General features: G+C 41.4%; 1 protein-coding gene across 8 annotated transcripts in view; it reads left to right on the forward strand.

Moving 5' to 3' along the window:
- LOC125881656 (tight junction protein ZO-1-like) overlaps positions 1-24,965 on the forward strand; it is a 59,095-nt gene that overhangs the window by 22,764 nt on the left and 11,366 nt on the right. For 3 of the 8 annotated variants that reach the window (XM_049564899.1, XM_049564934.1, XM_049564942.1), the window contains exons 2-21: positions 302-358; positions 1,396-1,520; positions 1,679-1,781; positions 1,899-2,220; positions 2,373-2,479; positions 3,533-3,701; positions 3,867-4,002; positions 9,304-9,443; positions 9,830-9,935; positions 10,760-10,910; positions 12,794-12,902; positions 13,018-13,237; positions 15,257-15,441; positions 15,707-15,802; positions 17,604-17,630; positions 20,329-20,411; positions 20,702-20,912; positions 22,669-22,769; positions 22,892-23,242; positions 24,164-24,415. In XM_049564899.1, the coding sequence (XP_049420856.1) occupies positions 302-358; positions 1,396-1,520; positions 1,679-1,781; positions 1,899-2,220; positions 2,373-2,479; positions 3,533-3,701; positions 3,867-4,002; positions 9,304-9,443; positions 9,830-9,935; positions 10,760-10,910; positions 12,794-12,902; positions 13,018-13,237; positions 15,257-15,441; positions 15,707-15,802; positions 17,604-17,630; positions 20,329-20,411; positions 20,702-20,912; positions 22,669-22,769; positions 22,892-23,242; positions 24,164-24,415 (3,051 nt within the window). The remainder of the gene's footprint in view (positions 1-301; positions 359-1,395; positions 1,521-1,678; positions 1,782-1,898; positions 2,221-2,372; positions 2,480-3,532; positions 3,702-3,866; positions 4,003-9,303; positions 9,444-9,829; positions 9,936-10,759; positions 10,911-12,793; positions 12,903-13,017; positions 13,238-15,256; positions 15,442-15,706; positions 15,803-17,603; positions 17,631-20,328; positions 20,412-20,701; positions 20,913-22,668; positions 22,770-22,891; positions 23,243-24,163; positions 24,416-24,965) is intronic. The other 5 variants (XM_049564925.1, XM_049564952.1, XM_049564961.1 and 2 more) reach the window with 3 other exon arrangements.

A 24,965-nucleotide genomic window follows, 5' to 3' on the forward strand; every position in this document is an offset into this window, starting at 1 on the left:
TTGTGTGTGTTACATAAGTATGTCTTGCACGCCTGTTAAACATGCCCTCGTTGAGTTACTCCTGCTCTTCCTTATAGTAACAGAAAGATTTCACAATAAATAACATGGGTATGCCACCTTACATATAGTTACAGCTGAAAGTTATCATCAAGTTGTCTCAAAGTCTGCAAGAATGGAGCATCATAAGTTTCACAAAGAGAGTGTGTGTTGCAGGATTATTGTGATAGTGTACATTTGTGTATGTACTTTATTAACTGGCCTCAAAATACTGATCCTTTCCCTCTTGTTTCTTGCTTTGCAGAGTGCAGCGATGGAGGAAACGGTCATATGGGAACAGCACACAGTGACCCTTCACAGGGTAAGTGGTTACAACTCTTAAATCCATTCTCCCCTTCTCTTTTGTCTTTTCCCCCCTCTCTGCCTGTCTCTGGCATCTTAATCCTGCAGTATGTCTTGTGTGTTCTTCACTTTTTCCTCCCTGTCTCTTCATGCCCATCCATCTCTCTGCACTCTCTGTACTGAGAGGGCCAGCTGTAGCAGCAGGATGTGTGGTACTGAAACAATAGTCAAGGAACCCAGATGGCAGGAAACAAGGCTAAGGAAGACAGAAATCAGCATCCACATCCTTACTACTTCATTTCGCTTCCTTCCTGTTGGCAACACACTCCTCTCCTTAACACAGCTCCAGGGAAAGAGGTGGATGATGGCTTCAGTCCATGTGCTTTTTATCCTGTGTTAAGTCACATGTAATTATGATAGATTGCACCGGTGCATCTAATTGATGGCCCCCCCCCGGCAACATCATCAGATAAACTGTTAAACTATTCAAAGCCATATTCTCCCAGCTCTAGCTGGTATATTAATATATTCATTGTCTTGTAATGCTGAATTTCTGAATGTACTTTGTTGTGAGATACTAAACTGTACTGTTAGTTGATGCTGTTGTGCAGTGGGATTGTGTAGAGCACCTGTCTAGACTGGCCTGCTTGCTGTAATCTAATTAGTAGCGGCTTTATTGAGGCTGAAGGAGCGGCCCAGTGTGGCCTGTGGTTCTTTGCCTTGTGGTTCTCCTGTGTTGTTGTGGTTGTAAGATTAGCCATTTACATCACATGGCTTTCTCCCTTGGTGCTGGCTTTTGCTCAGGCAAAAAACACAGCAGTCCTCAAAACCTCCATGGAAACCTCTTGGAAAAGTAGGAAAACAACTTGCAAATGCATAGCTTTGCTGTAGACTACAGTAAAAGTATATATATTTTTAATGAAATCGCACATTCAATGATAATTAGCCTACAGAGAGTCTGTTAGTCTGTTTCTGTTTACAGCAAAGCCTGCTATAAGTTTAATGTATCTGCCATTTATGCTGTATCAGTCAGTGTGTATGTATTTCTGTGTGTAGGCCCCAGGTTTTGGGTTTGGTATTGCCATCTCAGGTGGGCGAGACAACCCTCATTTCCAAAGTGGGGAGACGTCCATTGTGATATCTGATGTGCTGAAAGGAGGGCCTGCAGAGGGACTGCTACAGTAAGTCTTTCACCATTGCCATCAATTTTTTGTGGGTTGTAGGAGCACTAAGCTCCTATTTATTATATTATATACCATTCTTGTGTTAATAGCATTGACTGACAGAGATCTCCGCAGCTATGTAGACATTGTTAATGGATTTTGTTTGTTTGTTTCAGAGAAAATGATCGAGTGGTGATGGTTAATGCAGTCTCTATGGACAATGTAGAGCATGCATACGCTGTGCAGCAGCTCAGAAAGAGTGGCAAAAATGCAAAGATAGTAAGTTTGACACTGCAGATATTGACATTGTGTGACATTGTGTGAATTTCCGTGACCCCTGAGGGAAAACCGCAATACTTGTCTCTCTAACACTCAACACTTCCTGTCTATTTCAAGACTATTCGTCGGAAAAGGAAAGTGCAGATCCCTGTTTCCCGGCCAGGGGACAGGGAGACGATGTCGGAGCATGAGGAAGAGGACAGTGATGAAGAGGATGGATATGACCACCATAGTGGTCGTGGTGGCCAAAGTGCCTATGGAGGAGCAAGCGGAGGCACTGGCAGGCGTCCTGATCGTGAGCGTAGCAACAGCGGCAGGCGGGATAATAGTGCCTCGCGGGAAAGGAGCATCTCACCGCGCTCTGATCGCCGATCACAAGCCTCCTCTGCGCCACCCAGGCCTTCCAAGGTCACCCTTGTAAAGTCCCGTAAAAATGAAGGTGAGTAACAAAATGTCCAAGCACATGAGGAGTTGATTGAGTGTCTCAGATTAAAGGTCAATCAGAATTTTAATCTCATTTGCATAGAACTAAATGATGCGTCAAATTGATGTTCGCTGTTAATATTACTTTATTTGTATTAACTCTGAAAGTAGAGTATGGACTGAGGTTGGCCAGCCACATCTTTGTGAAGGACATCTCTCCCGAGAGCCTTGCAGCCAGGGATGGAAACATCCAGGAGGGAGATGTCGTCCTTAAGGTGAGCGTGTTTGGGGGAGACGTGGGTTTTAAAAGTGGGTAAAACACAGTCAGTGAGGACATTGACATAAAAAATAGAATGAATGAGGTGGGGTGAAAGAGGAGGAAGCATCCGGTTTTACTGAAAACTTTAGCCAGTCTGCAGTGGCGATCTGTGAGCAGCTGAAAGTGAGAGTGAGGTCACAGTTCATTAGTATGCAGACTCACCAGCAGGAATACCACACATTCCACCATTCCTTTGAATTTTTATCCACTCAATCTCTGAGGAGGGAAAAATCCTCCTTCACGTTACAGAGATGCATTCAGAGTCTAATTTACTGTATCAGTTGTTCTGAGGAGAGGCTGAGACATTTTCCAGTTGAAATGTGGTTGCTGGATAAAGACCAGTGGGAAAAATACGTAAATAAAGATTATTAAGTTTGGCTTTATACAAACTATATGATGGGGAAAAAAAATTACGGACTCACTGTTTCTCTGACAGAAGTTGTAATCCTAATTATATTAATTTTTAAACTTGTTTGTAGCCTCATAGACATCATTATTTGTCCATCAGTTACCCTGAGTTACCTTGAATTGATGGAGAAAACGTTATTTTTCTTGCATACCTCCTCAGTGAACAAAGAATCCAGACACAGCCAACATTATTGATGAATTGCAGTAACGGGAGGCTGTGTTTGACAGCAGCAAAACTAAATCAAAACATCCGCTTACAAACTCTCACACAACTCCTGCAGTATAATCGAAGTCTAATTTATCTGGTTGTATGATCTGTACTTTCCAAACACGTTTTTGCTAAAACTTTACCCTTCAGCATAAAGAGTCTCATGCTCTGATGGGTAGCTGCGTGAACCACGTGCATTCAAACTCTGCTTATGAGTAGCGTTCAAATGCACACTAAAATGCATGTCTATGGAGAACAGTTTACAATTTTTCTTTTCCTTTTGGTGATCCTGTAGTTTTCAGAAGCACGTTGTGGGGTCTACAGACAAGCTGTGTAGTGGTGATGACTTGTGCATTCAGTTCTCATGCTGACCCTCTCCTCTACCTCGGGCAGATCAATGGCACTGTTACAGAGAACCTATCGCTAATAGATGCCAAGAAGCTGATTGAGAGGTCAAAGGGCAAGTTGAAGATGGTTGTGCAGAGAGATGAGCGAGCCACTCTGCTCAACATTCCCGACCTTGATGACAGCATCCCGTCAGCCAATAACTCCGACAGAGATGGTGAGTCATTTGATTACACAAAGACCATGTTTTAAAAAAAGACAATTCTTTAATTTTTTGAAGCACCAAGAAAGAAGTTAGAATTATATTTGTCTTGTTATTTTAACTCGATCTTAATTTACTTATTGATTAAATGCTAATACATGTAAAATTTCCATTTCACAGACATTTCAGAAATACATTCACTGACATCAGACCATTCCAATCGATCCCACGGGCGAGGTAGTCGATCACGTTCACCTGACAGGCCCGAGCCATCGGACCTTCTCCGTCACTCACCTCGGCAGATCAGCAATGGCAGGTAAGTGACGCACACAAGCACTCACACATCTGACTGCAAATCTGTTGATGAGACACAGCTGTCACACATGCCACAGTCATACATTCATACTCCCACCACTCCAACTTCATACATCATGTTCACACCCACGGGTTAGTGGGTGCTGAGTAAGTACCGTGTACCACTAATGCATAAATCAATGGGTAAAGACATTGCATGCATAAACCATCACACTCCCCACGGAGCCATCACTGGGTTCCAATAAGGCCTTGCTCTGGGAGAGGAGTGGTGAGGAGAGAAAGGATTGATCCACCTCCTCCTGCTGGACTGACGTCTTGCTTTGAAGTGTGCTAGATATTTTTAACCATTTTCTGTACATGGAATCACCTTCAAACCGTATAAGGTTGTCTCAGCCGTATATCGTCTCTCACTTTAAGTCTCGCAAAGCTAGGTTTGATTTATATTCAACACAGCTTTTACTGTTGTTGCCATTACTCATGCCAATGACCTGAACATTAATGCTTGAAATAAAGTCTATATTTTATAATGCACATTCGATTAATGCATAATTAAACCATAATTCACAGCTATTTTCTGCATATACTCTGTACTGATTAAGTGCTGTTGTGTTGATTCATGTTTCTTTGTCCCCTTTTCTTACTGCCAGTTGGAACCTCCAGTAAGCTATCTGTCTTGTAGTTTAGAGGCTGCATAGTTTCCTGTAGCTGATAAACACATAGATGGCAAAGGAGAGCTAAAGAAAGACATGCAAGAGATTGAAGTTTCTCTCAGATGGTGTGGAGCTTGGGTATTGTATACTTACTAGGCAAGAACAAGATACTGAGCTTGGTTGAATGGGACACGATGACTAACTCCGGTTAATGAAACAGGCCTGGGGAGTCAAACAGGCTTGGCAGATTTTGGAGCAGTCCCATGTTAATCCTGTCATCGGCTGTGTGTGATACTTTGAGATAGGAGTGGGTATTGAATCAGGCACCCCAAACCTTGCGACCTTTAACACTTGTTCTGGATTGAGCTGTCAGCGTGTCGTATAACCAGACCTCCTTTACATCATATTTGTATAGGACTTGGGTCACAGACGCAGGATGCTGTCATACTTAAACTAGGGCTGTCCCAAACAACAGTTTTGGGGCATCGAAGCTTCAGTGAGAAACATCTGCAATTCATCAAAGCTTTTAATTAATGTTGCTACTTGTTAGCATGCAGGTCGCACATTAGCTGTAAAAGCTAGAAATAAGAATACTTGGCAAGATGGCTAAGCTGTTCGTTGTAGATTTGTGATATGCCAGTGTCCTTTGGCATATCTGGGACTCCACGGTTTGGGAGTCGTCTTTGCAAATTTAGAAATTATTCCAAACACTTGACCTTTTCGACATATTGCAAGCTGGTCACTTGCTGGTGACTGACGTTACGTAAGAGTGAGCTGAAGTGACAAAACTGTCACTAAGTGTAAATGTCCTTGTCTGAGAAAAACTAAAGGTAATAATTTTGATGCATAATAAATAATGTTGATAACTCTTCCTTAATTTATGGGCTGTTTTGGATTTTCTTTGGATAATGCATACAGTATCTTTACAAAAAAAAACCTGCTGCATTTGAATACTTATTTGGACGTTGCTTACTTAAACTATGAAGCATTTGGGTCAGCCCTGCTCAAAGCCCCAAAAAAACTCTGCTACAGAGAACATGTTGAGATAGAAAACTATCCAGAGGTGCTATTTCATTTTCAGTTTCATTGCCAATCAAGTAGTGGCATTTTTCTCCAGACTTTTGTGATGTTGATGACATCAAGGTCTGATTATGTGAGATACAGGTGCCCAATATGCTGTTTATAATAAACTCTCCTCCTGAAGGGAGAAATGCCTCACAGGATCAGATATACAAAACCCAACTTAAGCTTAAAAAACAGTCGTCTTTTAAGATATTTCTTGCCTGAATTGTTTTGCACAAACCCACACACTGAGTGTTGTAGCTGCAGGATGTTAGTTTAGCTCTCTGGCTTACTTGTTGCTTGTCAGTGTTCAAGAACCCTAGTGATGTCGTTTCATTAGATAGTATGTTGTTTTCAGATTGTGGAGTAACCTTACTTGTTTCAATGCAGGATGAGGGCAGGGTCACTGTTGCACAGATTGCTTCCAATGTAAGTGAACGAATCCCTCTGATAACAGGCCAGTGTGTTTTTGTTTGAACGTTTATCACTGTTATACTTTTGTTGCTCTTTTCCTGATTCCTCCTCTATCTCTGTGCACCAAACTTATGCCAGTCCAGCAGTAAGAAAACAAAATGTTCAGTCATTTTACTTGTGTGTATTATTGCACATTTAGCACGACTGGTTAACTCGTAAACACGTGAACTGTCATAAGAGGAGTTACACCTGCTTCTCATGTGTTTGTGGTTGAAGAAGTAACTAATGAAACAACAGTCTGACTGTTAAGAGCCTGTGATGTAAGGCAATGTTTCTACTATCTCCCAGTTTAGGAGGGGGAAAATAAAGGAATTTGACATACTTCCCACAGTGCTTTGCCCCAAGCCAGATGGTTCGCTTAACCTGATTGGCTGTAGGGCTTAGAGGCATGCTATTCCCCAGGGCATGGTGCTGTTGCATGTTTTTGAATCAGACATATCATCAGAAACGCCCTTCATGCAGAGTCTCTCTTCGTGAGCATGAGTGTACTTTGCACATAGGCTCTCTTCAAGGAATTTAATTCGTCTTGATAAGCATCATGGTTCAACTTACAGATACATTTGTGTGAGTAATATTTGTTTCATTTCTAGTTCTTGATGTGCTAATCTTAGTGTTAGATTGTTTGTTTACAGGGGTGAACTTTTGCTCCTGCACATTTTGTTTGTTCTGCAAGAGTTGTCACTAAATTGAGTCAGTTTTGTTCTCTAAATATTTTGGAGCTTGTGGATGAAGGTGAAATTATAGAGACCGGGACTGTAATGATGTGTAGAGATTCTGGTGTGGCCGTACCATATTTTTTGCATTGTTTTTGATGTCTGTGCAGCCACATCTCTCCTGCTCCTTCACTTTTTCCGACTCTCACTCCCCTTGCTCCCTCTCGTCTGTACCCATACTGTAAGAATGTGTAAGCAAGGGGATTGAACAAAGGCTTCTGTCAAATGGTGTTTGTCAGCATGAAGCCGTTTTTAGCACCATTCTGCAGCAAGGAACAGCAGATTTAGGCCGCAACACTCTCCCTCACTCCTCTCTGTCTTTCTGTCCCTTGCTCTGTTTGTTTGTCCCTCTCTTTCTCATTCATCCATTACAAACACACAGACACAAACACATACTCTTGTCTCTCTCTCTCTCTGCCGCTACAATTCTGTTATTTATCCTCAGGCTGCAGCTCTCAAACAAATCCCATACACATCTCTCTAATGCTGAAACTGCTGACATATAAAATTGCACAGATCAGATTCATGTGTAAAGCTGAGTTGTAGTGAGAGATGCTGACACAGTCAATGCTGGGGATTCATGACTACGGCCAAAATTATAATCGCAATTCTTTTTTTAAATATTGAGATCACAATTATTTATCTCGCTGATTCATTGATTTTAGGGACAAAATATTTTTATTGCACTTCCACATGTAAAGAAACCAAGCACTGCTTTCACTTCATGTGACACTACGTTCCTGCTAACATACAAATCTTTGCATTAAAATAAGACTTAGAAATAAGGTTCTTCTTTACCTGAATTCAGTCCATCTCCTAGACGCAAAATATGAACAAAATTGTAACAAAAATAGAGGCTAGCTAAAAATAAATACGGCTTTCACAGTGTCACGTTATGGTGACGAGCTGTTTTGGATGTCTGAGGTGACACTAGAGAAGGACTGGGATCCAGTGAGACAACATTAGTGACGTCATTCTTCTTGGCCTTCATGCATTCATTGTACTGCATATTATGGTGTTTTTTTAGGTGGCTAACAAGTTAATTGTGTTGCTTTGAGGAGCAGTCACATCTCATACACTCTTTGCATATGATTTGTTCTCCTAAATCCAAAATTCTTCCAAACAGTGGATGATGAGGGTCGATGACGGATTTTCATTTTGCCTGTTTACAGTCACAACATTCAGAAAAGTTTTTTTACAGGCTGCTGCTGCAGTGTGTGCACGTATCGCCTTGACAGCTCTTCAAAAGTGGAGTCTGACTTTTGGAAGTGCTTGATTTGATATGCAGCAGAGGTTTCTATTAGCAAAGTTCTGATTTTAAACGTTAATATTTCATTCAAGAGTGTTCATTTAGGTGTCGGAAGTCAAAATAGTGATCATGATAAACATTAGGTTGATTGTGTAGGCTTGTTCAAGGCCCTAGAAAAGGCCGGCCATGCTGCAGTGAGAAGAAACTGTAAATAAAGTCAGCAGCTGTGCAGCTAACAGGTTTAACCCTAAGGGTCAGTCATTGCGTGTAAATGAATGTACTCGTGAATGGATTTGCATTGATGTTTTGCCATATTTTATTTATGGCTGACTACACCGTTCTGTACACTTTGCCTACACTGTATATTTTCATACCGCGTGAGCAAAAATGAGAGAATAGGAGAAGTTTCCTAGTCTGAGCTGGTGGCAGAGCCTGCACCTTCACATTCTTCTAGAAAAGCTTCTGAATGCAGCTCAAGTACTGTGCCAGCAGGCAGTCATGTGACCAGATTGGAATTCAACCATTGTTTTAAGCAGCAGAGGCCTTTCTACTCTGTTAGACATGGCCTACAAGACTCTCTCTCACATACACACACTCTCACACACACACACAGTTTCCTCTTGTTTATTCTATCCAGGTTAAACAGGAACTTGAACTGAAAAGTATCCTAACTCAAGAGTTTATGTTGGGAGACTTGGTTTGATTTTTCTTTCTCTGCCTGTGTGCTTTTATTGGAACGGTTATTAAAATGTGAGTTTACATTAGTTTTCCAGAAAGAAATTAATGTGGAAATATAAAATATATAAACAATGTCTGCTTCAGTTTAATATAACAACAGTTTCTGGTTGGGAATGTAGTTTTGACACAATGCATGTATGACACCATTAAACTTAGGACTGGTGACGAATTTGCAGGGCCTTTTCTTTTATTAGCTTCCTGTCTCCTCATTAAATTTTCTGTCCATGTGCTGCATGGTTCATGCTATTTCCTTTCAGGACAAAATTATATAAACACATACAAGGTCATTCTTACACCCACTGAAACCAACAAAAATGTTGCAGTCATTTAAGGATTCCATTAATGGAAACTGTCTTTGTTTACAGCCTTGACAGTCCACTCGTACTGAATTGCCATGTTATTTTTGTCTGTTTCAGCCATCGAAGTCGAGATGAAGAACGCGTATCCAAACCAGGGGCCATGTCCACTCCGGTCAAAAGCTCTGACGATGGTGTCTTGTCACAGGCCAGCGACCAGGCCAGCTCCAGAGATGACAAACAGTTACCTCCGCTGCCTGGTACGGAAACCTCTGCCTGTCAGCCATCAGCTCTAGGGATTAGTGTGGTTTCTCATGTTTGTCTCAGCTTTCACCACCTTTTATACTTCCTCATCTCATTGTCATTAGCACAGTAGGGTTTCAGTAAGGTCATAAAGAGATTTTCACTAAGGCTCAGTCTGCATGTTGCTGTGGTTTAATTAACTCTACAAGTATTTTTTTTTTCCCCTGTAGAGCTGTGCATAAAGAAAAATTATTGAGAGAAGGAGTGTGTCAGGTGTCAGATGCACCTTAACAATAAACTCCACTGTGACTGTATAAAGCACCTAAAAGAACACAATCTAAACTGTTGTTTATTGTGTGATATCATGGTTTTACATGTTTTGCTATGTTTGTTTTTGTGGCAGAACCAAAGCCAGTTTATGCACAGCCTGGTCAGCCTGATGTGGACCTTCCTGTCAGCCCCTCTGATGCCCCAGTACCCAGCGCTGCTCATGATGACAGCATCCTCAGGTAAATGTCCTCGATGCTCACGTCCAAAGCACCTTTAGCCAGATTAATACTTTTCATCTGCTCATGTCCACAAGGGGCTGCATGGACCCTTATGTTGATGTCTGCACACAGCCCAAAATTCGTGACCACGCAGATTGTAGATATAGCAAGCGTACCGCACATGCATGCTCCAGTTACAGGTGGTGCTTCTCCTCATCGATGCTTCTCATGTCTTGCACTAGTGTGCTGCATTCCCTGTACCTGGTCCTGCTCTCATTAAGCGGTCACACAATATATTTTCTCCTTTTACATGCTTCTTGTTGTTCAGCCAAAAACAACAAACACAGGAGCTTTTTTTTTTTTTGCTGTTGTGAGGTCGCCATTTTCTTTCCTGATGTGCGTGCTTTCTCTTCTTATTTGTCTGGTTCTTGATTTTTATCGTGGTTTGCAAATAGTGTTATGGTGCATTACCGCTACCAACTTAAATGAAGTGTGGATTGAGAAATGTGCATGCCTGGAACGCTTGACCGACATGGAGCCTGGGGATTGAAGTATGAATGGAACCAAATGCATGCAACCAGTATAGGTCTGCAGCTGTTAGGTGCAAACCTTTACAGTATCAAGTGTATATATTCACTTTATTATTCACTTAAAAAATAAGCTTACCTGTCATATACTTGAAATTAGTTCAGATATTCTGGTTGTTCTGGCTCTGACGTTAACACCACACTCTGCTTGCATGAATAGCTGGCTGTGTTCTGTGTCTCTTGCAATGATTGTTTTTAAATCCACGATTTGCTGACCTTTTTGCCTAATGCTATCTGTCTACCTGTGTTCTCCTGCAGGCCGAGTATGAAGCTGGTCAAGTTCAAGAAGGGAGAGAGTGTCGGTCTGCGGCTAGCAGGAGGGAACGACGTGGGAATTTTTGTGGCAGGTGTTTTGGAGGACAGTCCTGCTGCCAAGGAGGGGCTGGAGGAGGGAGACCAGATTCTCAGGGTACGCTACACTCCATCACTTACGCAACACGACTGCTTGCCTTCTGCAGTAACATGTAAACATGAAATGTAGTTATTGAAATAGTGGTGAGGGATTAAGAGAATCCCACTTTTACACATTTCTGCTGGAGAACCCTGATTTGTTGACTGTATTTTATCCTTTTTGTCTACATGTGCATGAGAGATATTTTAGAAAGGGAGAATATTGCAAAGGCAGCAGTTCAGTGGGTTGAAGGGACAGATCATTTGGCAAAAATTGAAGTTTAAATAAGTGTATCTAATTCGTGTTTCACAGCTGAAGTGGACTATTTTTTTAAATTCTGTAAAAGATGTCCTTTCATTGCACCGTCTGTCAGAGCGCTCCAAGAAAAAAACTCCTCAGGCTACACTGTCATTATCAAACATGCCAGCCTCAGTTGAAAAACTGGACTGCGGTAGGGAGGAAATCTGTCGCTTGTAAACACAAGTTTTACAGTAATCGGGTGTGTAAGTGTATTCTCTCTCCGACCAGATTCTTCCCAGTAACTTGTTGATTTTGTAGCCAGGTAAACACAGTGTGTGTGTGTGTTATGTTACTTCTCTGAGTCACAGGTAGATGTTGCTGACGTCGATCTTTTCGTTAAATGCTTTGTATTTGCAGCATGTTGTTTTCGTATTATGTAGCTTGTAACATGATTTTAAGGTATTGTTTTCGTTCAGAGTTCATTCAGGCTTTCTTGTTTAGAAAGTATTAACTGTGCCTATTTTTTTCCCATGTCACATGTGTGAAAGTGGGAAGAACATCTGGTGTTATTGTCAAAATAGTGGCTGCCCACACTAACTAATCAGTGGTGAAACTATGTGATTCCATGGCCACAATAGTTTTATTTCTGTGTTAAGAGATGTTGGGAATACATTACAATGTATCTGTCAGTGTGTGAGTCATTGCGAGTTCTGCCTCGTGTCAAAACTCCCCTTGTTTCCAATGTGAAGACACAATAGAGGTCGTTCTTGCACTCTGACCTCGGAACAGTTGACTTTCTGTCTCACTGAACACTAGACTAACAGTGTTGATGGGATGATGAAAACCCTCTTGATGTCAGTGTTGGATCCATTCTGACATGTTTATACAGCAGCCAAGCATTACATCTGCTTTGTTTAATGCTTTAACTGTGAATCTGTATAATCGTGCTCTGCGCAGACAGTTCTTTATCCCCCATGATATAAACATTTATAGACTGCTTTTATCTCATAGACAAATCTGTCCATTACCGAATCTCCTTCCCTTAATGAATATACTATGTCTTGTGTTCCTCCCACTCCAGTGTGTGTTCTCTCCACTGTGCAAACACTCCTCAGAGACTTTAAGGACATTGTTTTCCATCTTTAGATGGTTTCCCTTTGGTCATGGTGTGCTAGTGGAGATAAAGACGTCAAGCCCTCTCCTGTTTCTGGGAAGGATAAAGGTGTCTTTCTGAGGTTCAGTGATTCAGACCATGTGTTTCTGGTTCCCCTGCCGCCCCTCAAGCAGAGTCAATAAACAGCAGTTATTGTGTTTGGGATGTAGGCTGCGATGCGGAGGAGGCTGCATGGTTGAGGGGGGAATACACTGCCCTGCTTCTGTTGAGGAAGTTTTTCTTTCCCTACGTTGCTTCTGAGAATAAGAAGAACATATGCTAGAGTTATGTGGAAAAAGTAAAGATGTTAAAAGTTGAAAAATGAGTACACTTTCAACAATTGTTAAGCATTAAACAGTGATTATTGAGAAGTGTATGAGGATTAAGGAGGCCTTCTGTAACATGGCTTAAGAGTTCATAGGTTACTGTTTTGTATGGTACTCTACTAATCCTTCAGTGGACTTTAAGTTGATTGTTAATTGCTCCGTCTTCTGTTCTGCATCCGTAGGTGAACAATGTGGACTTTGCAAACATCATCCGGGAGGAGGCTGTGTTGTTTCTGCTGGATCTCCCAAGAGGGGAAGAAGTTACTATTTTGGCCCAGAAGAAGAAGGATGGTGAGTGATGGCAGTATAAAGCACTGTGCCAGTTGTGTAAACGTATCAGGCATCAAAACGAGCACATTTAAAAGGTCGCTGTCATCATCTCTGTTATTTTCTGCTTTTTCCTTAGTGTACCGGAGGATAGTGGAATCGGACGTGGGTGACTCCTTCTACATTCGCACACATTTTGAATATGAGAAAGAGTCACCGTACGGGCTGAGCTTTAACAAGGGTGAGGTGTTTCGTGTTGTAGACACGCTCTACAACGGGAAGCTAGGCTCCTGGCTTGCTATCCGTATTGGCAAGAACCATCAGGAAGTGGAAAGGGGCATCATCCCCAACAAGAACAGGTAAAAGAAGTTTTAGGTCACACCTTTAATACCTGTATGGCTTGTTGTGGCACTTTATGAATGGGCAGGGGCGGAGGCAAAGGAATGTAAGCATTGTGATTAATCTGAGAGTTGTATGAAAAGATTTGAGAGCACATTTACATTTATTCAATCTTCTCTTTTTTTTAAAGGGTATTATTTGTATTTCTGTAACTGTATTTAAGAAAATAATTCTGTGTTATAGTCCGCATAAACTGGAATTTCTTTAAAAGTAGGGCATTTTTAGTTTTTAAGGATCATTGCGTGAGGTTTGTGAGGACTCTGTGAGGCCCATGTGTCTGAGGATATGTACTGTAGCCCATGATCCAGCATCGTTTTATCTAGGCCTGCCTCTACAGCCTTCAACAGCCCCTGGCAATGTTTACACAGAGATTCCTCACTGTCCTGCTGACAGAGCAGACATCGCTTTCCACATGCTGCATGCGTTTCTATCGCTTACATTTAAGCATTGTGAAATATGTCTCCGCTTCTCTTCCAAGATAAACTTGCCTCCCTGGATATTCTTTCAAAATATAAATCCCTAAAATCTCACTCAGCATTCAATAATATTATTTTTAAAAACATGCATCAAAGGAAGAACATTGTTATTAAAAGCCAAAAGGGACGAGTTCTTCCCCGGTAGGCCCGCTGCATTACTAACCTTACTGCTTACCACTGTTTGCGTTGTTAGAATGTATTGACCCATCTGCAGTGATCTTAATATGTAAACTGTAGGGAACAGACTAAAAATGTTCCCACTGACTGTGTTTACATGTGAAAAATATTCCAGTTTCTGCCCTTATTCCAAAAAATATTACCCATTACATGGGTAATGAAAAGGAATATTCCACTGATATTCCCATTTACATGCAGCCATTCACACTCCGATTTACATGCCCTGACATGTCATGCATCATTTCAAAATATGGAAAATTGGAGTAGTTGAAGCTGCTTGTCATATTGCTTTTTTGCATGATGACAGGATTTTTTCAAAGTTTCCCCCCAGACTTGTTTGACCATGCAAATACAGCCTCCCTCTTTCATTCCTTCAGCCGCTTTCTTGAAAATGTCAGTGTTGTAATATTTGCGCATACCCAAAAAGTTGATATCCAAGTCTTTCATAATGTTTTAAAGAAGGTGTATTTTTCCTTCCAGACAGAATTGTGGGCTTCTGTTTTGAGCATGCTTCTGTACACCAGCTTTGCAAACTGTTGGTTAGTTAGTTAGTGTACAATGCATCCATGACAAAGCAGAGAACTGGCTGTAAACTGGGAAGAGGCCATGTGTTGCAAACTGTGGCAAAAACTGCAATAGAGAAGCATATTCCAAATGTCCTCTATACATGTCCAAAGAATGCTCCTAATACCTGAATATCTACATATGCATATGCTGTTTACATGACCCATATCATATTCAGAGTATTGTCATATTCAGAATAATAGTGGAACATTTGTATCCATGTAAACGTAGTCACGGTTTTATAAATAAGGCTTGCCATTTTACTGCAAAATCTTACCTTAGTTTCTGTTATACATGCACTGTATGTGACCTTTGTCATTACATTGGGAAACGACAATGTAAAACAGTGAGATTATGAATATCAAAGCGCTGACTCTGTTATTCTACTGCCAAGAGTTCACTGAAAAATCATTGGGTTATGTGATGTTTTAGCTCCTCATAATGTGAACACTGAGCTATAAATTAGGTTGTATTAGCCCCCAAGGCAACGTATCAATTAGCCCAAATATAAAGCAGCTTTTAAGCATTTCATCAGCATTTCTTCGGTCATTAATGGCAACTACTCCGTAATGAGTTTGACAACCATTTACAGCTCAGTACTGTACAGTGGTGTTACAGTTACACTGCCAGTATACCACCATGGCTGTTCCCTCCAAACGTTAGTGAGCTGTCAGATAAATACCTGAACAACCTCAAAGTGCATTTGGTTGCAGTTTTGACTGAAGTACTGGCATCTGACCTTACTCCTGCTTCTCTGTCCAGAGCTGAGCAGCTATCCAGTGTGCAGTACACCCTTCCCAAAACACCAGGAGGCGACAGAGCAGACTTTTGGAGATTCCGAGGATTGCGAAGCTCCAAGAGGAATTTGCGGAAAAGCAGGGAGGACCTGTCGGCCCAGCCAGTCCAGACCAAGTTCCCTGCCTATGAGAGGGTGGTGCTGAGGGAAGGTAAGAGTGTGTTGGCAAAGGCAGTAACAGCAGTGAACTCCCACATATCTTTATACTTTGATTTAGGAAGAACTTACAAAGTTGTGGACAGATTTCAACCTTGTAGCCTAAGGTCCTTCACAGCACTGAGTTCTAGCTAGCTGACATCTATAGTTTTAACGTTTCTATGCTTCTAAACATTGTAAAGTTATTAATTTGTAAAAATGTTTGTGTTATATGATGCTAAGCATTGTACTCTCAATGACATGGTCTTGTTCTTGCACAGCTGGGTTCCTGAGGCCTGTGGTTCTCTTTGGGCCGATAGCAGACGTGGCCAGAGAGAAACTGGCCAGGGAGGAGCCAGACATTTTTGAACTAGCAAGTAAGTGATGAAATACGAGTCACCCTCTGTTCTAATATTCACATTCTGTGTGGTGTCCTATTGTGGGTCTTGTGGAGATGCACCGATTTATTGGCTGATATTCACCTTGTTGACTGCCATCAGCCTTTCAGCAAATAAGATGACTGACGACAGTGGCCGATGTTTTTCTGTTGCGTCACATCAGTTTTGCGCAGGCTCAAAAGCAGGGCTCGAGACTAACAATAGAAAACGTGTTTAGGACAAACTGAGATCTTCTTCTGGACTCCTTCGAGACGAAAGGATGCAGTAGACTTATAATTGGCACAACATATTATTTCATTTATTTTTCGCCTGATAATGCTACACTGTGAACAACAAATCCATGTTGAAATCGACAGGATGAGAGCTAGTTAATGTTAGCACCTGCTAACGTAGATTACGCAGGTACGTACATGATCTATTCAGTACAAATGAGTATTGGCGAAGAAAGTTATAATGCTATCATGATGTGTTCAAATGTATGATATTGTAGAGGGTATTTTGAGATGTTTTTCATGTGAAACAAGGTTATATTATACAGTAGGCTGTTTATTCAAACATTTGAATAAAGGAATTTTCGTTCAGTCAAAGATATGTAATGAAGGGCTGAAAGTCTGTAAAACAGTTATTTTACATACTGAAGATTTCTTTGTTTCCCTGGCACGAAAGGGGGAATAAATAATAACAAAATAAACATCAACAGAAAACATCAGTATTATCCCAGAATATCACAGTCTGTGCATCCCTTGTGTCTTGCTTGAACAGGAGACCACACTCTTAATTCACACACTAAGTCTGAGGGCTGTCAAATTTCTCAGGATCTCTCAAATATTCACAGTAGTGGTCAGTATCTAATAGATGTTGAACTCACTGCTGGGTCAGAACCTCTACTGCGTACCTGTCATTTTTAAAATCCAAATGGTAGCTCTACAGTCTTAGCGCTTGAATTTCCCTCCCCTGGGGGATCAATAAAGTTTATCTTACCTTATCTTACACAGCCCTGAACAACCTAAATAATTGTGAGAGGTTTTAAAGCTATCTATAGCTTGTCTACATCTAATTTGATTGGTTTAGCAAAATTTATTCTACTGACTTTATTGTCTCTGAACAAATTTTGAGAATTCTTCTGTTGGCGATTTGTAACAGTAAGTCTCATGGCAGTCAATACCGCATGTGACTCTCTTTTCTCCTCCTCGGCATTACATTTTGGTAGCATATTCTTTGTAGAAATACACCACTGCTGTTGGCTGCTTCAATTTTTAGCTAAAACTGAAGCAAATGGTCATTCACCGGATGCCCATTTCTTAAAAAAAAAAGATGGCATACTGCTTTATTCGAGAATATTACTACTACTACAAATTCCCAATTTATTTTAGTGGGTCAGTTTGTCAGGTTAGTCAAGTTGTGTCTGTTAGTTCCTGAGTTTATTTATAGCTTCTCTATCTCTCTATCTTTGTTTTTCCTTTCACTCTTGTGCGCTCCAAGCAGAGCTGCATACTTTTATTCATTTCAGTCCTCACCCGTTGCCTCTTACTTCTTGAAACTGCAGCCTTCTTTAATGCGTGGTTTTATTTTAACACTCAGTATTGAATTTCAATTACTTTAAGTGCACACCCATGCATGCCAGTGCAACCACACACACACACACACACACACACACACACACACACACACACACACACACACACACATATTGAGCACACAATCACATTAAATATTTCCATTCCTTGATGTTTATTTGCGTAACTCCAGTGATGTTTGTGTAACTGTATTTTCTTTTCAGAAACACAGCAACAACAAGGAGGGGAAAGTATGTCACTTAGTGCATCAACTTTTGTTTCATTTGATTCAGTGAATGGCAGATAAACTTTAAACTGGTGTTTGGTGGCTAGCTGGCCTATAGATGTGTCAACAGTGTGTGTTGGGGAATAGCACTTGATTTATGAAATAACATTTGTTATTACAATTGGCAATAACAATTGTTTTAGACTATATCAGGACGATTGTTTAAACAAATCACAGAAGAGCTGAAACAGAAGAAATGCAATTTCACACTAACACACAGCTACTTTTAATTTTCCTGTAATTTTTTTCAGTGGAAACAAAATCTACTCTTGATACTGTACTTGATTTATTGACTGAAATTGCACTTGACTATGGTAAACAAAAAACACAACTATCAATGAAATTATATCTATTTAATATTTTCAGAAGCTCCACTGCATTAGCACAGATCACATTTTGGACATCTAAATGTGCAAGTGTTTTCCACTCAACACATTTATGCCCAAATTTAAGTCTCTAAGGAGCTGTGTGTCATTGTGATATTGCGTGTTGATCATGGAAGAGATTAGTGAATGCTGATTAATGTACAGCAGTATATACTGTAGTAATTTCACAGTTAAATTTAGTGGTATTCCCCTCTTAATGGCATCATATAGAGAGACAACAAGGCAGCATGTAGAGCTGTGCAGTTAATATGCCATGAAAACTGAGATGTGTGAAGTTGCTTTTCAACAAAATCATCAGGAAATGATCAAATAATGCAGAATTCACTGTGAATGTTAAAAAAGTTGACATTCATTTTTATGCTTTTTGTACTAATTTTTCCATACTTTCCCATAAAATACCACATCTAAAAAAAAAAAATGCAACAAATCAACACGGCATTAATCACCGAACTGGAGGATTTGCACAGATTTTCTTTTAAAAAAAAAATGCCCATAATATTACATAGATGAAATAAACCATCTCAGCAATCAGCTGAAAAATGAACCATCTATTTATGTGCTTATATCAATGACTGTTAGGGGTGTAACAGTTCACTAAATTCACAGTTCACCTTGATTTTTAAAATTTTAAATGTATAAAAAATTAACATAATTTGGACTGTTTTTTTGTGTACAGACCAACCAAACTGAAAGACTTGTGCAGAACGAATGCAGTATGAATATGTGTATTGTTATACCCCTAATGACTGTATATAAAGATGGACAACACTTCTCCACTTCCTCCCACTGTACAAAAATGAAGCCAGAATATCCCAGATATGGCCGCTGCCATCTTGGGCTGCTGATGCCATTTGGAGTCAGTCTACACTGTAGCAATCTCTGTGGTATTGAATTCCAGTTGGCACACACAGCTGTCACTTAAGACGTCAAACCCCTTTTTTATAGCATCAAATAACTAATTAAAACCAAACTTATCCAAAAAAACAACACTAGAAATAAACCAGCTTTGTACTTTGATTTTTAGTTTGGCCCATGTCCCATCTTCTAACATGGAGGGGGCAGGGTTTATGACCTCTACTGTAGCCGGTCACCAGCCTGCGATCAAAATGGCTTGGCTTCGTTTTTTTGGAAGCTGTCATGTCGTCCATCTTTATATACAGTCTATGGTTCACATCCTAAAATAAATCTCATGACACTGTGAGCATTCAGACACAGTATCCACACAGCAAAATTGTCACCAAATATTTGGATATCAGGTTCAAGCACGTGCTGCACCAAAAGTGTATCAGTATGTAATTTGATCAGAGTGGGTCATTTAATGGCTTACATAGTCAAACCACTGCTGTGACGCTACTCTACAAAAGCATAAAGTGTATATTAGACAAAGCTGACAGTGGTGTGTGTGTGTGTGTGTGTGTGTGTGCGTGCGTGTTTTTCTGCCTTATTTTTATAATGCAGTGATGGTATAAAGCCCCTAAGTTTTAATGGAAAGACTTCCTTGTGTCAGAATTGGTCTTTTAAATATTATATTGACACAGACATTACTAAATCCCAACATTACATTTTTAGCATTGCTGCATACGCTTAAATCTTGACTTGCTGCATGGCTATCTGCTCTCCCTGAAATGTTTTTGGGTAGTTACATGTAAGAGCGGTGCTTCCAGATCATAGATCCTATTAGAAATACTAGAAATCAAGCCTCGTCCTGTGATGTGTTTCAGTTGTTACTATACTACATCCTGGTGAGGTGGCTGCCCTCCTTTGAACCTTGTGTGTCTAGGCAGGAAACCATTGCTTATCTTCATGTGAATCATAAACCCCTCTACACATCCTTGCTTAAATCCCTGAGGCTTACAATGACACTGTATTCTGGTTAATCCCAAAAATGACCCTCATGCTCTTGTATGTGCATATTTCATGTCAGTGTTTCTCACATTAACACATTTCCTGCACCATAATTTACACTGTTACATGCAGTTGCACGCACAAATATATTAAACACTGAATTTAATTTCCCTAAACCTACCCAAAATACCTAATGAATAATTGCATGAATTGGCTGCTGTCCTCATTTTGTCTTTATTATAGAGCAGTTCTCACGAACGTACACTTGTCTTCTCCTGTATGGAGATTATTATTCTGTATTTAACAGCTCTATTTATGGGAGTCGACAACTGCACGCTACAAGGATGTCTAATTGGGGCACAGCCTGGTTTTATTGTTGTTTGTCTCTTGTGTTGATGTGATGCGGCAACTCTGTCCATTTGTCTTCCACAGAGAGTGAACCCAGGGATGCAGGAACTGACCAGAAAAGCTCCGGCATCATTCGCCTGCACACCATCAAACAGATCATTGACCGGGTGAGAAGCTAGACGTGCACACACATTTATTTATGCAGACAAAATGTAGACATATGAACATCTTTTGACAGATTTGTTATGGTAATGAAAAGATGGCCGTGAGCCACGATGGTATGTACAGCTCACTGCTGCCCTCTGCTGTACTGCACTCTGGTGTACACAACACTGTATGTAAGAAAAAAAAAACATCCTTAGCTTGAATGTTGATCCTGGAACTGCTCACAATATGGAAATAAACACACTGACAATATGTTAATGTTTTTGTTTTTATTTGATTTCTGTGTATGAAGGACAAGCATGCAGTGCTGGACATCACCCCTAATGCAGTGGACCGTCTGAACTACGCCCAGTGGTATCCAATCGTGGTGTTTCTCAACCCAGACACAAAGCAGGGTGTCAAGAACATGAGGACCCGCCTCTGCCCCGAGTCCAGGAAGAGTGCCAGGAAGCTCTATGAGCGAGCCCTTAAATTAAGGAAGAACAACCACCACCTCTTCACCAGTGAGTCCAGTGGGAGGAAGGGAAGACGGGGTAGACGGGTAGGGATGGTAGAGATTTTACAGGCAGCACAGACACATTTCAAAGGCAGTTGACAATTGAGTGCCGCAGTGTTGGAGGCTGCACTTGTTGTGCCTGGCCCTGTTCTGTCAGACTCCTTACAAACGCTTGTTCAGCACTGACCGTCACACAAGAGCACCCACAGGGCCCCTTTCTCAGCATGCACTCTTTCTGTCAAGTGGTGTGACCATGTTTTAGGAGCATCTGTTGTCGATAAAGATATTGGAGAAGTCCTAGAAAGTATTCTTCTTGGCTCTTTGCAGCACACACATTTCTTTACATAATCTGTCCAAACAACTACTACACACCGAGTTGCATCTGTACCTCTACGCCTTTATCTACTGGATTTCATTTGAAAGTTATCCTCAAAATCAAGCCTCATAATCACGTCCCACTGCAATTACTGTATGTAAAACTTGGAAACGGATAAAAGTGGGATATTTTTATATTTAGAATCTGGCACATGGGACTAGGCAATGTGGGAAGGTACCTCCAAGCTGCCTGTTTATCTCCTTGAGACTGAGGTAGAGCAGTTCCTTAACTTTGCATTTTAAGTATCTCTTTCTAGTATGTTGTTATTGGTTTGCACATTTTATTCAAAACAAGGTACTTGCTTCTCCACTGTGATTGTGACTGCCTTTATAAGATCGTGTGTGTGTGTGTGTGTGTGTGTGTGTGTGTGTGTGTGTGTGAGACTGTGTGTGACTGTGTGTATCTGTCTGTCTGCAGCTACTCTCACAAACTACTGGACCAATCAGTCAAATATTTTGTGTATGGCTGTATGCTCAAGGATCTCTTGTGGTTGCAGCGATTCAAAATTGTTGAAAAACTTGTTTTATTGACTGTTTTTTACCGTCACTAACTGACTCCTCATTTCTCTTAATCCGCCAGTACGGGCTGCATGTTTTCTGGACATCTGCTCGGCTAAAATCAAGAACCCTTACCTAGTATGTTGCAAGCCACATTTTGGCCTTCGCCATGGCTCAGTACCTGACATCCATAGAAAAGTTTGGTCATTTTGAACAGGCCTATCTGCAGATTAATTCCATACCTGATATGTTGGTTACGAGATGACTTGGTCCCCGTTTTTTCGTTATCTTAGCTGCCCCATGACTGTAAGGAAGCCAGGAGAGACATTTTCTCCGGCTGTAGCTCTTCGCATTCCACCTGTGACTCAGTTTTGCCTGTCAACTACATGGGGTCATACCACACTGGGGGGCATTTTAGAAGTGGAGTGCTTTGCCTGCCTAATTTTGTGGACTTAAGGTTTTGTTCATTTGGTCATTTTTCTTTGATATTAGTGTTTTGACTGTAAGCAAGTAGGCGGGTTACGTAGTTAAATGGTTTCTGTCGTTGTCTGTTGTAATTGTGTTTATTGTATTTCCTCCATCGTTGTCCTGTAGCCTGCAGATAACATTGATACCGTTAGAAGTCCAGTTATGAATGACAAATCAAAGATATGTGGCTGTATTTAAGTTACAAATACATTCGTGAACTAAGTCCTAGCAGGAGTCCTTTTCAGACACGATGCTAATCATGTAAAAGTGGCAAAGCATTTATGGATTAGAGTGCACGTCTAAAAGGGACTTTAGATTTCATGGTTGTACTTAATTGGTATTTGAAAAGTTTTTGGCACTCAGTTGATTGGAGAGATGTGTTTTTTTCTTTTCTTTCTGCTCTTTCCTCTCTGTGTATTTAGCGACCATTAACTTGAACAACATGAACGATGGTTGGTTTGGGGCGCTGAAAGAGATAATCCAGCAGCAGCAGAACCAGCTGGTGTGGGTTTCAGAGGGCAAAGTAAGTAACACACACACACACACACACACACACACACACACACAAACAAACACAAACACAAATGTGTAGACTAGAAATGCTCTTTTCTCACTCCCTCTCCCACTTTGCCTTTTGTTCCCCAGGCTGATGGCGCAGCTGAGGATGACTTGGACATCCACGATGACCGCCTGTCCTACCTATCAGCGCCAGGCAGTGAGTATTCCATGTACAGCACTGACAGCCGCCACACCTCCGACTACGAGGACACGGACACAGAGGGTGGAGCCTACACCGACCAGGAGCTGGACGAAACGCTGAATGACGACGTGGGTCCACCCACGGAGCCTGCCATCACCCGCTCCTCTGAGCCTGTCCGTGAGGACCCACCTGTCATCCAGGAGCCCCCTGGCTATGCTAGCTACACTCACACAGTGCAGCCGGACCCCCTGAACCGCATCGACCCGGCTGGATTCAAGGCACCAGTGCCGCAGCAGGTAGCGTTTCTGAGAGCTGCACGTCTTCCCTGTTGTCTGGAGGACGTGGTTTGCGTTAGAAGGGTTTTCTGGAGGCGCTATTGAAGGCACTTTTTTATTTTTACAGTTAATCTGTCTATCTACTGTTACCAAACAATATCAGTGGGAAAGTGAAAACTTCTGTGGTCAGGTATTTATCGCAATATATAAATATTATATATAATATATATATCTATATTTATGATATTATTTATTTTATCTATTTGCCTTTATGTATTTGTTGATTGATGTTTGTGAGCGTGTTTTTTATTTTTGAAAAGGAGAAGAACTTCTACAGAAGTTTTACTGTTACTCTTGTACTCTGTATTACCACAAGCTGTCTTATTGGTGTGACTGTTGCTGATGTCACTGGGAAAAGAAACTTATGATTGATGTCTAAGTGTCTGTACCAGTACTCACCTATGTGCACTTCCTACCTTTGTTCTACCTGTGATCGAGACTGTGACAATACGACACAAGAAAGTATTATGTGCATGTTGGAAATGCCAGTGTTAAACCAGTGTACCTGTGAAATGTATTTATCAACACCCAATTGGCCGTTGTGACACCCAAATCTAAACCTTTGTCGTCTCATGATGTGTTAATGAACATAAAAGGGGAAAAAAGAAACTACTGTATTGTAACCGTAGAATTAAAATCAAATTAGTATACTCTAACGATGAAAACTTGTCCCTCTGCTAATTCCTAACTCTCGCATGACATTGGTTGATCTACAGCTACTGTTAAATGTGGAGGCGGGTGATTGGCTGTTTGACTCCATGTAATCTGTAGGCACAAGTGAGGAGCAGACCGTTGTAGAGGGGCTGCGGAGGTAGTAGCACTTGTTAGTACTGCACCGTAGTGTCAGCGCGTGTTATTAAACATTTCTGAACCACTTCACAGAAAGCAGAGGCCGCTGCCGTCCCTAGCATCCCCCAGCAGCCTGAGCCCCTGGCTGAGACAGTGCCCCCTGCTGTCGACGTTACTGTAAAAACTGTAGGGGGTCTGAGCCCTGACGAGGCTCCTGCAGCTCCTCACAGCCAGCCAAGCCCCATCCCGGAGGCTGGCTCACTTAGGAGGCCCACCCCTGAGCTAACCCCCCAGAGCGTCACACCAGAACCTCTACAGTCTGGACTGGCCAGTTCAGAACCAAAGGTATCCATCTGACCGTCACTGGACGCTCCGTGATCCGGCTCAGCTCAGCTCGGTCTGACCCGGCTGACCTCCTGTGCTGCTGCTGCTGCCTGTCTACCTACCTACCTCCTGCTGCCACGCTTCTCTCTCTCTCCTTCCGCCCTGCATGTCTGCTGACCACAGTGCTGCCCAGAAGAGACAGAGATGTGTGTGTGTGTGTGTGTGTGTATGTGAGTGGGTGTTCTTGTGCAAGAGCGTGGATGTGTGTGCATGTGCCAGAGTGCGAGCAAATGCTGGTAAACAACAGTGGGCTTGGAGGTGATGGCTGTGCTGATAATGCCTACGTATAGAGGAGCAGCGGAAAACCTGCGGCTCTCACTGTTGCTTATCCTCTTTGCATGGCTGCAACATGTTTGCCTCGTTCTCTGTTAACCACTAGAAGTAGATTTCTTTGTGACGCATTTATCAGTGCAGACTGAATGGACCGTTTATTTGTAAAAGTAGCCATTAATTTTCCAACCATTTTATATTTTATTTTTTAAATATAGCCATGGCCGAATAACCTAGACAA

Source organism: Epinephelus fuscoguttatus, linkage group LG2, assembly GCF_011397635.1.
Source record: "Epinephelus fuscoguttatus linkage group LG2, E.fuscoguttatus.final_Chr_v1".
In the NCBI taxonomy this organism is placed as follows: Eukaryota; Metazoa; Chordata; class Actinopteri; order Perciformes; family Serranidae; genus Epinephelus; species Epinephelus fuscoguttatus.